The sequence below is a fragment of the Chaetura pelagica genome, unplaced genomic scaffold (genome assembly GCF_000747805.2).
Source record: "Chaetura pelagica isolate M959 unplaced genomic scaffold, ChaPel_1.0 scaffold107, whole genome shotgun sequence".
In the NCBI taxonomy this organism is placed as follows: Eukaryota; Metazoa; Chordata; class Aves; order Apodiformes; family Apodidae; genus Chaetura; species Chaetura pelagica.
Genome location: NW_009953979.1, coordinates 97,035 through 113,679, shown reverse-complemented (window position 1 = coordinate 113,679; position 16,645 = coordinate 97,035). Strand labels below are relative to the sequence as shown.

Sequence of the window (16,645 nt, the reverse complement as noted above, 5' to 3'; positions counted from 1 at the left end):
GGGAAAGACCATAAGGAAGTAGAAGGACACACAGGACAATGAACTTTTTCTTGCTCCAGTCGTCAGAGCTCCTTCTTTTGTATCTTTTCTACCTCTGTGTTAGAAAAAAGTCTCACTTTCTGGCCTAAACACATTGCTGCCAACTGCTCCATGGGTAGCCAGGAGATGTGCTGGATTATGGGGTCCAGCCATAGTCCTCTCTGTCCACCTTGGCCTCCAGTTCTTTGGTGGCACCGGTGGGGTTGGCTTGGATGGGTAAGCTGTCCCTTTGTGGATAGTTCAGCTCATCGTAGAAAAACAGGCCAGAAGTTGACATAGATATTTTGATTCCCAAGGCTCTGTAGGCAGTGTGAGGTTATACTTAGATGCTGGTGCTTTTTAAAAAAAGTTCTACAGTCATGAGTTCCAAACTGCTCCATCTCAAAGCCATTGTGGGCTCAAGAATGGCTCCAAAATTTGCAGACAACCAGATGAAATGGAAGTTTATTCAGCTCCATGCGGACCACCACCATGTCCTCAAATGCTGAAGAGACTTGACTACCTGGTGATAGTGGAAGGTGTCAAACAAGGACGCGACTGGGCCAGTGCCAAGAAACTCAGCAAATCTATTTTTATGTTCAGGGACCATCTCACTGCAAAGGAAGGGAAAATCAGTTCTGCTTCAGTCTTACTTGCTTCCATTCTGCTCCTCGTGAAGGAAGCCACTTCCAGTAGGAAAAGGTCTGCATACTCTGTGTTTCTCAGGAGTAGCATCACTTGAGGTTTATGACCTCTTTTCTTCTCTTTTGCCCATGTTGGTCCAGAACTCATTATCTTTAGTTCTCCAGAAGCATCCTGGGGATGTAGAGCTGTGAGAAAAACTGCAGCAGGACCTGGTATCCTCAGGTGCCTCTGGCAGACACAAAGGTTATTTCTGAATATGGTCCACCTTTCTGGAGGTAGACATCCACTCCTAGTTTATATTCTTCTTATTGACAAGAAAAGAAAAAAGGGCGAAAGATCCACCTCTCCCTAAGGCACTGGGCAAGGACTTGACAGTTGGACATTGACTTGAACAGTTGGACATTGGAAGGGAAGTGGTGGATGCCCCAACACAGGACAGTTTTAAGACTCAACTTACAAGGTGCTGAACCATCACATCTAAACCATATTCCTGCCTAGAAAAGTTGGACCAGATGATCTTTGAAGTTTCTTCCACCACAGCATTCAATGATTCTATGACCAGTTTGCAGGCAGAGACAACTGACGGGCAGCAAATCTTCATGTGGACCTCTAGGTACTCCTTGGGAAGTCCCACTGGGTGGTGGCCACCTAAGCCTGTAGTGCCAGGGTGCTGCAGCCCCTCATGTGCATTGGTTCTTGGCAGTGAAGAAGCCCTTGCTCCAGGGCCCAGATTGGTTATTTCTTTAAAAGATGACAAGTTGTGCCATGAAGAGTCACAACACTAGAGGTGCTGGTTTCTCATTCTGGGTAGCGGAGACCATGAATCTAAGTGTCAAATACCCGTGTCAGATGGACAGTCTCCTTTTCAAAAGGCGTGAAACATGAAAATAAACTTCCAAGAACTGATGATGTATCTCAAAACCAAACAGATTCTAAATAACAGTTTGCATTTATCAGCTGCTCGTTGGATATATCCTTCTAGAGTGATCTTCCTTGCCCAAATCAGCTGCTGCTAAACAAAGGTGAGCAGAGAGGCTACAAAATGGAAGCAGAGGAGCAGGAAATACCAAAAAGTGAATCCTTTCAGCTGGTATTTGGTGCCTGGAGCTGCAGCAAAGCCTGCAAGGCCTTAGCCCCCAGCACGCTCAGCAGAGGAACAGCTGATGATTGTTCTCCGGAACTTCAGCTGGTGAACAGGTCAGGTGATGGAGGACATCCAGTCTGAAAACACCAAGTGTCTCCAGCTCATCTGGGAGAAGAAGTCTTTTTCCCATCCCATCGGTAGGAACAAGCTCCTCATCTCTAAACACTTCCAGACCCGACGGCAGGAGCAGGCATTCCCAGGGAGGCAGGATGCCAAATACCAGCGGCACAGCGCTCCATCTGCTGCCGTGGGTGGTCCAGCCGCCTCCTCTTCATCTCCACAACAAGTTTGATGGTACAGCCGAGAGCTCTCAACTGATCTCTTTGGCAGCTGCCTCTCCTTCCCCCCTGCTCTGCAGATCCCTTGTCTCATTCCAGGCTGAGCAAAGTGGAACGGCAGCACCGTGAGTCCCACCAGCCAGGAGGAAAAGCTGCTCCGTCAGCTCCAGCATCCTCCCCTTACCTTTTTTAACAGGGAAAGCACAAAGGGATGGAATGATCTCCCGTCTGCTGCCCAGAGTAACGAACACGTGATTGTAGTGGTGCCTTGACTGGCCTCCTTGGCTGTTGTTTTTTTTCATTTTCAGTCTTGCTGTGCCATCCACATTTGCTCTCTCTCCATCTGCTTTTTTCCCCGGAGATGCAGGCAGGAGTCATTGCAAAGCGAACTTCTCCAGAGCCATCTTCCCCCAGCTCGTGGCTCCAGCAGAAGCTGATGTCACTAATCAAGGGCTCATTCATGCCTTGTTTGTTTTTTTCTTTTTTTTTTTTAACCTAAATGGCTGGTTCGTCAGGGGAGGCTTCGTCCAGACCTGTTGCTATTGCCCAAAGTGAAAACTTGGGGTTTTTTTCTAGATTCTTAACACCTGACAGAAGCTCAAATATCTGCTGCAATGAACCAGGTGTTGTAGAAATTCTTCAGGGCTGGGCTAAGGACTGGTGGTGGCGACAGTGACAAGTCCCCAGAAGCAAAACATCTCTTGGCTACACTAATTTTATGGGCTTTTTTAACAAAAACATTTATGTTATTGTTGCTACCTTCTGCATATCCACCAGATTCTTACAAAATGTCACGGAGGGAGAGAGGAGGAAATGAAAGCAAAGGTCTTGTTACTGGTTACTTGTTACTGCTGTCATGTCCTAGGAGCAGGCAGGGACACCAACATCTTGTCTCTCCTCCTAGGGCACAAGTCTTCTGTGAGCTTCCCCATCAGGGCTGGAAGGTCTAGAGAAGGGAAACTCCAAACAGTTGAATCCTAGGGATCTTCATCATAGACACTTAAGATTAGATACATTTCCTCCAAAGGTGACCTCTTGATCTTCCACTTGGCCAGAAGGAGAAGGCAGTAATACAGTAGGAGAAAAAAGTGCCTCAGTGGTTTAAATACTCCAATTCCATCATCTAATGAGAAAACTAATCCTGCTGTTTATTGTCTGGAAAGAGAAGAAAACAGAAAATAAAACAATCCACTGCTGCCAACAGAAGTTCCTCTTGTGATAACCACAGCAGTATAGCAGCTTTTTCATCTACTAGAAGAAATCTTGCAAGAAAAAAAAAACAGCCAACAGACTCCATAATAAGTTTCCTGGAATGATCCTTCTGGAAATGCAGTCTGCACAATTAGTGCTATTTCATATTAATCAGGCAGAATCAGGCAAATTCAAAGGCAAGTGAAGAGCACAGGAAACAGGATAAGATTTCCATGTTTTCACATAATAAAATAATTGAATGCCACCAGCCAGGAGGGCTTGGGTGGCCTCTGCGTGTAGATGTCCAGGCAAGCTCATTAACATGATTCCTCTGTTTCACGGGGGCGACGGGCTGGAATTTTACAACAGTTCAGAGCAGTGGCCATGCTTCACTATCCCATGCAGAGACAGGACTGAGGACATCCAGAAACCTGGATAAAGTGGTCTCTGTTATGTAAAAGGTGCTGAGGAGTCCTCCAAGTCACAGGTCCTGAGCATGTTGGCCAAAATTTTCATATTTTTTTTCTGGGAATTGTACACTTCATCCCCAGCAGCACGACCAACAGAGCGGGGAAGGGGATTGTCTCCCTCTGCTCCACTCCAGTGAGACCACCCCTTCAGTGCTGGGTCCAGTTCTGGGGTCCCCAACACAAGAAGGACATGGAGCTGTTTGAATGGGTCCAGAGGAGGCCACAGAGATGATGTGAGGGCTCTGGAGACAGGCTGAGAAAGTTGGGGTTGTTCAGCCTGGAGAAGAGGAGGCTCCAGGGAGAACTTATAACACCTTCCAGTGCCTGAAGGGGCTACAGGAAAGCTAGAGAGGGAGTTTTGACAAGGGCATGGAGTGATGGGATGAGGGGGAACGGTTTCAAGCTGCAAAGTTAGGAGATTGAGATGAGATCTGAGGCAGAAATTCTTTGCTGTGAGGGTGGTGAGACCCTGGCCCAGGTTGCCCAGAGCAGCTGTGGCTGCCCCATCCCTGGCAGTGTTCAAGGCCAGGCTGAATGGGGCTTGGAGTAAGCTGGTCTAGTGGGAGGTGTCTCTGTCCATGGCAGGGGGCTGGAGCTAGATGATCTTTAAGTTCCCTTCCCACCCAAACCAGTCAGGGATTGGTTGAATTGATGAATACTGGTTCTCCTGGATGGATGGGCATGGAGAATCAGAACAGGTGGTGGAGAAGATCATTACCTCCCAGGTCTCAGCCAGAGGTGATAAACATCACCTGACATGCAGCAACTCCTGCCCTCCCTCCATCCCCTGTACACACAGCAGTCATTTTGATGGTCCCTCACTGGTCCCAGTCATCCTTGCTAAGCAGTGGCAGATGTTCAGGATGGTGAGGGCGTGAGTGGGTCCCTCCAGCAGCCACTCACACAAGACCAGTGTGTAGGCAGGTCAGTATCACAGCGGGGGACAGCAAGGTGCCATCCCCCAGCCATGCAGCACAGCGAGGAGGAGGAGGCTTGCTTCCTCTGGTGACACAGGAGGAGAGCTGCGTCCCAAGGGGGTCCCACGTGGGGGCTGGTAAAGGATGCAGGGCTGAGCATGGTGGGATGAGGAGGTTGGGCAGCAGCTATGCGAGCATGTGTGATTCCTGCTCTTGATGTGTCCCCTCTGCTCCCAGGTACGAGGAGGAACCTCCGCAATGACCTGCTGGTAGCAGCCGATTCCATCACCAACACCATGTCATCCCTGGTGAAGGAGCTTCATTCTGGTAAGACTAAATTTAGGGGCAGTAGGAAAAGAGGAGCTTTGAAGCCACATGTTAGAGATTTGTCTTTAGATTTGGGGGCATTTTATATAAAAGCTATTCAAACTAATGCAGGATGCTGTGTCCACTTTTTTCAATGAGAAAGTGAGCACTTTTGTAGCTGACATCACTGAAAGCCCCAAATATCTTCTGAGCAGGTTTCCATTGATCTGATCACCGATAGTTGAGGTGATGCACTGCAGATACAGACCAGGCTGGTAGCCCACTGGGGATTCCTGACTCACACCCAGCTCCCGCTGCCTCTATCGATCCCTGTGTTTTTAATAGCACTGAGCAGCTTTTCCAAAGAACCCTGAAGGCATCTCCTCGACCTTCCTGAGCAGGAGAAGTGCCACTTCCCAATCCCACTCTGAAGGCCAGAGCTCCTGAACACGACCACCCAGGTTTGTGAGTCTCCCCAAAGTTCTGCTCAGTGCCAGTGATGCCGATGAGGCTCCTCTGCTGTGAATCCCCATGAGATGCCATCATCACAAACACGTAGTCATCACAAACATATACAACAAATGTACACGAGGCCAGTTGCAGCAAAGGATTAAGCAGCAACATGGAAAAAAAGATAATTATTCCCTTCGTGCCTTTTTACTCGCCCGGTGGAGGTAAACACCTTGATGGGCCCAAGCAGCTTCTGCTGCAGCCCAGGGACATGTCCTGTGGCTCCCCAGCTTCCTTGGTGATAGAGTAAACCATCCTGTAGGATACCAGCAGCTTGTTTCTGCTCTGCCTTCTCTTTTAAGGGAGCAGAAAAGCCTTCTGTGTTCAGCCTGAGCCTCACAGTTCCCGTGAGGTTTCTTCCACTCCTCCCCCAGCCCCTTGTTCTCTCCAGTAGTTGCATCACATAATCCCCCCCCATTAAAAAGAGCACAACAAAAACCCAACAAATAACTGTATTAAAACCAGTTGGTCTTTTTTTTTCATTCCCACTGTCCTTGGTGGAGAAGTCAGTTATAAACTGGGTTGATATTTGACTGCTGAGCAGTAAATCCAGCCAGCCCAAAGCCCAGCCCGTGGGCTGCAGAGGTAGCTGGGGGTTAATAAAGTCTCCCATGTGTGACGGCAGCATTGCCGGTGCCGTCGCAGCGGTCGGGCAATAAATCACCCAGCCCAGGAGGCACAGAACTCTCCCCTCCAGGCTGGGGCCTGGCGAGCAAACCCTCTGCCCAGAGCAGATGTCATCAGGAGTTTTCTATGGTTTTTTTGGCAGAGCTGGGTCAGGGGCTGGAGCTGCAGCTCACCTGCCCTCCACCACAAGGCTGGCAGAGGCAAAGAGCCATGTTTCCGCTGTCAACCCTTGGTGGACACAACCTCCTAGGGGTCATGCAAAGCTGTTAGGAGTTCACAAGGGAGTAAAAATGGGATTAATTACAGACTCCTGCTGGAGGATGTGCAGATACTATGGAAAGTTCCCTTGAAAGGAGTGAGTCCAGAGGAGGCCACAAAGTGATGTAAGAGTTGGAGCAGCTCTGCTCTGGAGACAGGCTGAGAGAACTGGGAGAAGAGAAGGCTCCAGGAAGACATTAGAGACCCTTCCAGGACCTAAAGGGGCTACAGGAAAGCTGGGGAGGGACTTTTGACAAGGGCAGGGAGCGATGGGATAAAGGGTGATGGCTTTAAACTGGAAGAGGGGAGATTTAGATTAGACATTAGGAAGAAATTCTTTGCTGTGAGGGTGGTGAGACACTGGCCTAGGTTGCCCAGAGCAGCTGTGGCTGCCCCATCCCTGGCAGTGTTGAAGGCCAGGCTGGATGGGACTTGGAGCAAGCTGGTCTGGTGAGAGGTGACCTTACCATGGCAAAGGGTTGGAACTAGATGGCCTTTAGGGTCTCTTCCAGCCCAAACAGCTCTGTGATTCTGTGAAATTATCTGAAATTATCTCATTTATGTACATGAGGCAATGCATGAGTTATCCTCAGCTGATGGGCGCCGGAGGGATTTAACACACATTGTCCCAGAAGTAGACACCTCTTCCAGCCCTGGGCTTGCCCAATATAGCTGCAGGGTTTGGGAAGGCACCAGGGGGCAGGGGGGGCAGCACCCATGCCTGTCATTGCCTCTCCAAACCTTTGCTTCCAGGATGCTAAGAAAACAGGTTCATCGAATCACAGAACCATTTTGCTTGGAAAAGACCCTTAAGATCATCCAGTCCAACTGTTCACTCAGCACTGCCAAGGCCACCACTAAACCGTGTCCCTCAGCACCACATCTACACAGCTTTGAAATCCCTCCAGGGATGGGGACTCCACCACTGCCCTGGGCAGCCTGGGCCAGAGCCTGGCAACCCTTTCCGTAAAGAAATTGTCCCCAGTATCCAATCTAAACCTCCCCTGGCACAACTTGAGGCCATTTCCTCTTGTCCTGTTGCTTGTTCCTTGGAAGAAGAGGCCAACGCCACCTCCCTCCAGCCTCCTTTCAGAGGGTTGCAGAGAGCAAGGAGGTCTCCCCTCAGCCTCCTTGTCTCCACACTACCCCAGCCCACTCCTGTGGACAACGCAGACACTGTTCCCAGTCCCTGGTCATCCCACCAGGATGCAGTGGGCAGTGTTTTGCTGGCAGTGACCAGGCACTTGCCACAGAAGGGATGGTGATGCTTCCATCCAGGCCCTCAAGCGTCCTCCTTCCCTTCCAGTGGCAGTTCCTGGTGAGCCAGTTCTTCCTTGCTGCAGAGAAGTTCCCTAGGTCTCTGACCTCTCACTCTCTTCACTCTCTTGTCTCATGTGTCCTTTTTTCCTTTTTTTTTGAAGCAGAGGAAGAAGATGAAGAAGAAACAGAGAAAATGCAGAATGGGAAGGAGCAAGGTAAGGGGACAAAGGATGGTCTCTGAATTGTAAAGCATGTTCTGATCTGCTCCTCTGCAGGAGATCTGCTTTCCATCTCCGTTTGGAGCCCTGGAAGGTGGCTCCAGGTGGAAGCAGCTCCTGTGGCTGCTGTCACATCACCCGCAGACACGGGACAGGTTTTTCTGCCTGCTCTGGTCTTCACCACAATGTCAGGTCGCCCTCTCCAACATCTGCTATAGCTTGAGATGCCATCATGGCCAGGGTTCCTCCAACCCATGTGCTCAGCTTCCATAGCCAGGGTTCCTTCAGCCATGTGCTCAGCTTCCAAGAATATTTTTCTTTTGGCAAAGGTCACACACAGACCTTTGGAACAAGTAAGAGAGGAGGAGCTGCTCTGAGTGAGAAGCCCAGTTCACATGAATGTGTTAAAAAAACCACCCAAGCACAGACTGGTTACCAGTGAAGTTCCTGAGAGATGGGACTGTCATCTGCTGAGCCATGGCCTCCTGTGACCTTAGCTGGACAAATGTTCAGTGTGACTCTGCTGATGATAATCCCACGTGGGCAGAGCCATGGGCTGAAGGTGGTTCCACAGGAGGTGTCTTTCATCTCTGATCTCCCTGGACTGCATGCCTGGATGAAAATCCTCCCCAGATCATGTCTGCCTTTGGCACGAAGGAATGCATAGCACCTGCTGGTGGAGTTATTCCGGGGGCTGGAAGTGATCGTATCTGGCATGGAGGGCAGCCCTGAGATGTGCCAACAAGCATGCAGTGTAGGGTTGAGTTGAAGGGGTCTGCAGGAGATGGGTTCCTCCTGCCACGGAGGGGTCTGCAGGTTTCTCACACTGCACTCTGCCAGCAAAGGAACAAGCCCTTCCCCAGCCCTCCTCAGGAGGGACCTTGCTCAGGGAACCCTTAGCTTATGCTTCCTACCTTTTAACCCAAACACTACAAATAGACTGGGACAGGTTTGAATGACCCAAACATTCCAGTCTGGCTGGAGCCAAAGCTCACCAGCCAATGCTGAGTCCCTTTTCTGCCGCATGCTGGTGAGGCTGTGGTGACAGTGCTCCTGTTTCCCACCCCAAGAGCTTTGAGTTTTCCTGATTTGTTCTGCCCTGCAAAGAGTTCAGGTACTTGAAAACGCTTCCTGGTGGTTTGTCCATCATTGTTGGATGTTGTGAGTTCACAGGAAGGAGCACAGAAAGTGAGATTGTAGCTAAAAAAGGGGTTTTGAGGCAGAATCACATCGGCTCAAAATCTCAGGGCTCTCCTTGCCCTGGAACATTCCTCCTCAGTTAAATATTTCAGATGCTTGGCAGATGACCCTGATGCTTTTTTCCAGATGCTCCCAGTCATCTGCCTGGGAAATAGGGGAAGAGGGATTTGGAGGGGTCGGAATACAACGTCTGGAAGCAGGGATGGATTGAGACAACCTCAGCTCTGTCACTGCTTGGAGTCCAGGCAGGGACATAAAACTGAAAGCAGAACCTGAGCCAAAAGCCTTCTCATGGAATGTCAATGTTATCCCTGCCAGTGAGGAGGGGATTTCTCCATGTCACAACCCCAGGGAGATAAAAATCTGGCAGAAAAGTCAAGGAATCATCAATCAAAAGTGGCAGCCATGGGAGCTCTTCCAAACACCAACACAGAGAGGGGCTCTGGGTTTGAGTGGGTTGTGTTTTGCGTGGGCATCACAAATGCACTGGTTCTCTGTCCCGACTTACCCACAGGGACCCATGGCCCACAGTCACTGTTCCCTGTGGTCCTGCTGCCTTTCTCCAAGACAACACACTCCTTTTGGGGACCAGAGGGTAGCCCCATGGCAGTGGCACCTCAAACAAGACTCTTCATAAGCTGGTCCCTTTGGCCATTTGAGTTTTATAACACCCAAACAACTAGAGAAGGGACTGAAGAGCTGTCACCTGCTCTGTCAACCTGCTGGAGGAAAGTGTGGCTGGAAATCCCATAATATTTGGTCACCAAAAATCCACAATTTGAAGCATACCTGCCCATACTGATGTAAACTGGATTCTGTGCAGCCACTTGTTCCTGGAGGACAGGAATGAGTCTGTCCTCAGAATGAGGTTGCAGATGACACCAAGCTGGCAGGAGCAGCTGGCTCATGCTGCTGTCCTGAGGGACCTCAACAGTCTGGAGAAGCAGGCTGGCAGGAACCTCCTGCATCTCAACAAGGAGAAGTGCAAAGTCCTTGAACAGCTTCAGGCCCCAGGATGGGCTAGAGGCCACCTGCACACAGGGAAGATCCTGAGGATGCTTGTGAACCCCAAGCTGACCATGATGCAGCAACGTGCAATGAAGGTGAATTGTTTCCTGAGCTGGCAAAACATTGCCAGTGAGGAGAGGGCATCTTCTTTTCTTGGCACTGGTAAGGCCACCCCAGGAATGCTGTGTCCACTGCTGGGCTCTCCAGTCCAAGAGATACATGGACAGACAGGGAGAGTCCAGGGAGGGCCATGGCAATGATCAAGGCACAGGATCTGTCATAGGAGGAGCCTCTGCCATGAACATCAAAACCACTTCTTCACCCTGTGGCTGGTCCAACACTGGCACAGGTTGCCCAGAGAGGTCATGGGGTCTCCACTCTTGGAGATACCAGACACCTGGTAGGAGGAGGTCCTGAGCAGGTCCCTGCTATGATTGAGGAGAGGGCTGGGCAATCCCTGGGATTTCTGGGATTTGGGATGAGAAGCACTGTTCTACCTGCTGTGCATCCTTGAGGAGCTGCCATGTGTCCCGTAGGAGTTGCCATTCCTCCCCAGGAAGCTCTCTGCTATCCTGAGGAGTCACCACTGGAGCAGCACAGGGTGGGGAGGGCAGGAATTTTATTTCTTGTAAAAATTCCCTATTTCTAGAGGTGCCTTTTCCCTCTCTTGCAGGTTAAGGATGGACGTGGATGACACCATTGTTCAGGTGAGGACAGGTGGCTTCATTCAGCAGCACAGGACCAAGTCCTGGGTCATCTCCTGCCCTGGTCCTTCATCTCCTGTTTCTGCACAAGGCGAGGAGAGTTCCCCCTGCCCATGGCCTGTCCAAAGCACCATTTTTACCTGGAAGAGGGGAGACCAGATCTAAGGAAGGAATTGTTTACATTGAGGGTGGTGAGACACTGGCCCAGGTTTCCCAGAGAGGTGGGAGATACCCCATCCCTGAAACCATTCTAGGTCAGGTTGGACGGAACTCTGAGTGACCTGCTCTAGTTGAAGATGTCCCTGCTCTCTGCAGGGGGTTTGAATACATGGCCTTTGGAGATGCCTTCCAACCTGAGCCATTCTGTGGTTCCATGTTGAGTTTTTCATGTTAAGACCCAGTTTTGCTCCTGCTGCTGATGGTGAGAAAACATCATTAACTGCAGTGAGAGCAGAAGTACCTCCTGTTTTCATCCAGTCCCAGACTGGTTTGGGTGGGAAGGGACCTTTAAAGGCCATCTAGTCCAATCCCCCTGCAGTGAGCAGGAACATCTTCAACTAGAGCAGGTTGCTCCAAGTCCCATCCAACCTGACCTGGAATGTTTCCAGGGATGGGGCATCTACCACTTCTCTGGGCAACCAGGGCCAGTGTCTCACCACCCTCACAGGAAATAATTTTTCCCTTCTCTCTAGTCTGAATCTCCCCTCTTTCAGTTTAAAACCATCACCCCTTGTCCTATCCTTACAGGTCCTGCCAAAAGGTCCATCCCCACCTTTCGCAGAAGGCCCTTTAAGGACTGACAGTATTTTTATGGGTATTTCTTATGTGCTGAGAGGCCTCAGCCAGGAAATGGGACCCTGTTGTGATGGACACTGTGCAGATGCCCTAAAAATATGATCTCTGCCCTCCAAGAACCTGCTCTTTTAAGTTATAACAAGGCACAACAGATAGGTGGACAAACAGGTGGTTGGAGAGCAGGAGATGATGGGAAGGGCAAGAGCTGGGAACCTGTGGTGACAATGCCTCAGGAGGACCTCAGTGAGATCCCACCCTGCCCCATCTGAAGAGCTTGTAGGAGGGCAAGGGCAGGTTCCCCAACTACCATAGTCTGGATGTGTTTCTCAACCACAATTCCCACCTTTTCCCATTCCCGGTGGGAAGCAGGAGGATTCTCCTGGCAGAGAATTGTCCCATGGACATGCACGTCATTAGCCAGAGAAGGCTGGGGAGCAGCACAGGAGTTGACCTTCTTTCTGGGACCATTTCCCTCATGCTGTAGGTTGGTTAGCTGTAGAAACCAGACAAGGAGAAAACTTTTTCTCTTTAACTTACCAGCTCAGACCCAGCCGATGAACAAGCCCTGAGGGATCTCAAACACAACTTGTCATGATGAAACCACCACAGTTGCCCTCTAAAGGTCATGTGCAAAGGAGGGGGGAAAAAAAAAGACGGGGTTGCCCTTTTTGCTGCCCTGCCATTCAAGCGCAGGGTGGAGATAACCCTGGGGGCTGGAGGAGTTTCACTGATGGGCTTTTACATTAGAAATTCAAGTCCTGCCTCATCTGGGAAACAATCTGGTAACCCAAGAAGGAGTGAAACGATCCCATGAGCCAGGAGGCCGGCAGTGCAGAGCTGCTTTTTGTTCATGTGCCTTTAAATGGCTCTAGAGAAGAGGGTGGCTTTCAGCCTGGTCACCCCTTAGCTGCTGATCTGGGGGTGAGAAGCTCCCAGTTGCCCCAGAAGCCCAGCAGTGCCTCCACAACACCACCAAGTGCCAGCGCTGAAAATCCAAGATGAAGAAACAGCTGTCAGGTCTCCTTATCCTCCAGAAAGCATGAAAACAGACATGTCAGTAAGAGAAAAATAATCCTTGAGCCTGTGGTGGTTCATCTCCAAGTTCCCTACATTCCACTTTGGGCTGTTAGAACATGGAATGGGGTCCTCCTAGACCATGCTGGTGGCAGGGACAGGCCAAGCTGGACCAGTGGCTCCAGCTGCCCGTTTGCTCTGGTTGCCCACGGATGATGGAGGGGGCTGGAGTGGGCAGCATCATCAAGGGCTTTCTCTTAACAGATCTTGCCTTTTCTGGGGGAATTGCAGCCAGCACCAACCTCACCTTGGCTTGCAAAGTCAAGTGTGGACCTTGGGACCATGGTGTCCTGGTGTCGTTTACATAGGAGCTCGGGTTTCCTCTGTTTCATGAGTTGTTTGAGGTCCAAGGTGAGGAGCTCTGAGCCCAGCAGGACATTCAATGGTCATGGACAGGGGATGGTGCTGGAAGCTTGGTCCCCTCAGAATTTGCTGGGGATGTCCCCAGGGATGTACAGTTCCCAAGCAGAAGATTCAGGAGGTCCCTATGCAGGAGCTTGACTCATCTTCTGTAAACATGCAGGAGCTGGTCTCCAAAGCTCATGCTGATGGCACATTGTATGTTTCTGTGATAGGCTTAAGCTGAAAGAGGGGAGATTTAGGTGAGACGTTAAGAAGAAACTCTTTGCTGTGAGGGTGGTGAGACCCTGGCCCAGGTTGCCCAGAGCAGCTGTGGCTGCCCCATCCCTGGAAATGTTCAAGGCCAGGTTGGATGGGGCTTGGAGCAACCTGGTTTAGTGGGAAGTGTCCTTGCCCATGGCAGGGGGGTTGGGACTAGATGATCTTTAAGGTCCCTCCAACCCAAGCTGTTTGGTGACTCTGTGATTGGCTGATTCCCATGGCACAGGTGTGGAGTTTCACCCCATCCTCAGGCGTTCCAGCTGACACATCCACCATCGTGCAACCTCCCACCTTTTCCCATTCCCGGTGGGAAGCAGGAGGATTCTCCTGGCAGAGAATTGTCCCATGGACATGCACGTCATTAGCCAGAGAAGGCTGGGGAGCAGCACAGGAGTTGACCTTCTTTCTGGGACCATTTCCCTCATGCTGTAGGTTGGTTAGCTGTAGAAACCAGACAAGGAGAAAACTTTTTCTCTTTAACTTACCAGCTCAGACCCAGCCGATGAACAAGCCCTGAGGGATCTCAAACACAACTTGTCATGATGAAACCACCACAGTTGCCCTCTAAAGGTCATGTGCAAAGGAGGGGGGAAAAAAAAAGACGGGGTTGCCCTTTTTGCTGCCCTGCCATTCAAGCGCAGGGTGGAGATAACCCTGGGGGCTGGAGGAGTTTCACTGATGGGCTTTTACATTAGAAATTCAAGTCCTGCCTCATCTGGGAAACAATCTGGTAACCCAAGAAGGAGTGAAACGATCCCATGAGCCAGGAGGCCGGCAGTGCAGAGCTGCTTTTTGTTCATGTGCCTTTAAATGGCTCTAGAGAAGAGGGTGGCTTTCAGCCTGGTCACCCCTTAGCTGCTGATCTGGGGGTGAGAAGCTCCCAGTTGCCCCAGAAGCCCAGCAGTGCCTCCACAACACCACCAAGTGCCAGCGCTGAAAATCCAAGATGAAGAAACAGCTGTCAGGTCTCCTTATCCTCCAGAAAGCATGAAAACAGACATGTCAGTAAGAGAAAAATAATCCTTGAGCCTGTGGTGGTTCATCTCCAAGTTCCCTACATTCCACTTTGGGCTGTTAGAACATGGAATGGGGTCCTCCTAGACCATGCTGGTGGCAGGGACAGGCCAAGCTGGACCAGTGGCTCCAGCTGCCCGTTTGCTCTGGTTGCCCACGGATGATGGAGGGGGCTGGAGTGGGCAGCATCATCAAGGGCTTTCTCTTAACAGATCTTGCCTTTTCTGGGGGAATTGCAGCCAGCACCAACCTCACCTTGGCTTGCAAAGTCAAGTGTGGACCTTGGGACCATGGTGTCCTGGTGTCGTTTACATAGGAGCTCGGGTTTCCTCTGTTTCATGAGTTGTTTGAGGTCCAAGGTGAGGAGCTCTGAGCCCAGCAGGACATTCAATGGTCATGGACAGGGGATGGTGCTGGAAGCTTGGTCCCCTCAGAATTTGCTGGGGATGTCCCCAGGGATGTACAGTTCCCAAGCAGAAGATTCAGGAGGTCCCTATGCAGGAGCTTGACTCATCTTCTGTAAACATGCAGGAGCTGGTCTCCAAAGCTCATGCTGATGGCACATTGTATGTTTCTGTGATAGGCTTAAGCTGAAAGAGGGGAGATTTAGGTGAGACGTTAAGAAGAAACTCTTTGCTGTGAGGGTGGTGAGACCCTGGCCCAGGTTGCCCAGAGCAGCTGTGGCTGCCCCATCCCTGGAAATGTTCAAGGCCAGGTTGGATGGGGCTTGGAGCAACCTGGTTTAGTGGGAAGTGTCCTTGCCCATGGCAGGGGGGTTGGGACTAGATGATCTTTAAGGTCCCTCCAACCCAAGCTGTTTGGTGACTCTGTGATTGGCTGATTCCCATGGCACAGGTGTGGAGTTTCACCCCATCCTCAGGCGTTCCAGCTGACACATCCACCATCGTGCAACCGCGGCCGAGCTCAACCACCTGCTGCTGAGAGCGGCTTCCTCCCAACCACCCGGAGAGGAGGGTCCCCGCCAGCACTTGCCTCTTAGGTCATTGCATGTCCCGTTCCACGTGTTCACTAATGAGGATCAGACAGTGCCCCATCAAACTCACCAATTTATGGGGAGAAAAAAGAAAAAAAGAAAAAAAAAGAAGATGCTCCGTGTGTGGTTTTTATTCCCTCCTGCCTCTCAATGTGCATGAACAAAGGAGCATGAAGTCCCCTGGGTCCCCTCACATGTGACATGGGGGGGTCCTGCTGTCACCAACCCACCTTCTTCCAACCCCACTGTCTCCCTGTCTGGTCACCGTCACGTATGATGTCTCTTGTTGCCCCAGGACATGTCACCAGTGGCCATGAGCCACTGCCTGCAGCCTTCCTGCTTCTGCTGCTCTTCAGACTAAAAAAATCCCCCTTTGCAAGCGGGGAATTCTGGGAAGAGCATTGCCAGGCTGAGATGAGCATCTCCACAGGCATCTTTAGGAGCCCAGTTCAGTTTGGTTTAAAATTAAGAGAAATCGCCAAATTCTGGGGACTTGGGCTGGAGGTCCTTGCCCTCAGATCCTTGCTGAGCTTCTGCCCAAAGTAGCTCTGGCTGCTCCGTCCCTGGCAGTGTTCAAAGCCAGGTTGGATGGGGCTTGGAGCAACCTGGTGTAGCAGGAGGTGTCCCTGCCCATGGTAGGAGGTGGGACTAGGGGATCTTTAAGGTCTCTTACAACCCAAACCAGTCAAGGATTGGATGACTGGATGATTTCAGGAGGCCACCAGCAGTCCCCAGACCCAATGGATGAAGCCCAGTGTCCAGCTGCCCCAGGCTGAGCCCTTGCTGTTGCTCATTGTCCTGGTTTGAACCCAGATTGGCAATTAAACCGATGACACTCATGGTGGCCTGAAACCTGCTCCTGGGCTCAGGTTTGCCCTTGGGATAATCACCGTAATCCCCTGGGAGAAGCTGTTCAGGCTTTGAAATGTGTCCCCAGGCTGGGTCCTGCTCCTGTGTCACCGCATCCCTGGCCCTGCCAGGTTCCCAGGGCTGGTGGGACCATACCAGGGTTAGTGCCAGGGGAAGGAAATGTGTCAGAGGAAGACAGTGGCTTTGGCCACTCATGCCACCCCTAGCTATGATCCCAAGCCCCAGCTGTGTTCCTGGCAGTGGTTAGGGGACTCTGGGACCCTCCCGAGCCTTCCTGTCATTCCCGATTCCTGGCTCAGCTTGGCTGTGGTGGGTGCCGGAGCATCCCTGGGGGTTGGCCAGTGCCCTAACGGTGGAGAACATCTCTGACAGAAACCTGTCAACTGGGACCCATGTCCTGTCACCTGCCAAACATTAAATAAACCCACCTGGTCCGTATGAGGTGTTGGGTCAAGTCACCAGATGCAAAAAGTGGAAAAGTTGGGGGGGGGGGGGGGTTTAAAAAAAAAAAAAAAAAAAAACA

The 16,645-nt window shown here is 51.0% G+C and overlaps 2 protein-coding genes across 2 annotated transcripts in view; both read left to right on the top strand.

Moving 5' to 3' along the window:
• Positions 1-10,728, top strand: part of DTNB (dystrobrevin, beta) — a 175,709-nt gene extending 164,981 nt beyond the window's left edge. The window contains exons 17-21 of the mRNA XM_010002203.1: positions 4,901-4,990; positions 7,786-7,839; positions 7,900-8,029; positions 9,866-10,212; positions 10,724-10,728. Of these exons, the coding sequence (XP_010000505.1) occupies positions 4,901-4,990; positions 7,786-7,839; positions 7,900-8,029; positions 9,866-10,212; positions 10,724-10,728 (626 nt within the window). The remainder of the gene's footprint in view (positions 1-4,900; positions 4,991-7,785; positions 7,840-7,899; positions 8,030-9,865; positions 10,213-10,723) is intronic.
• A 2-nt stretch (positions 10,729-10,730) lies between these two features.
• The window catches only part of DNMT3A (DNA (cytosine-5-)-methyltransferase 3 alpha), a 43,082-nt gene continuing 37,167 nt past the window's right edge, over positions 10,731-16,645 (top strand). Inside the window, exon 1 of the mRNA XM_010002202.1 lies at positions 10,731-10,757. Within this exon, the coding sequence (XP_010000504.1) occupies positions 10,731-10,757 (27 nt within the window). The remainder of the gene's footprint in view (positions 10,758-16,645) is intronic.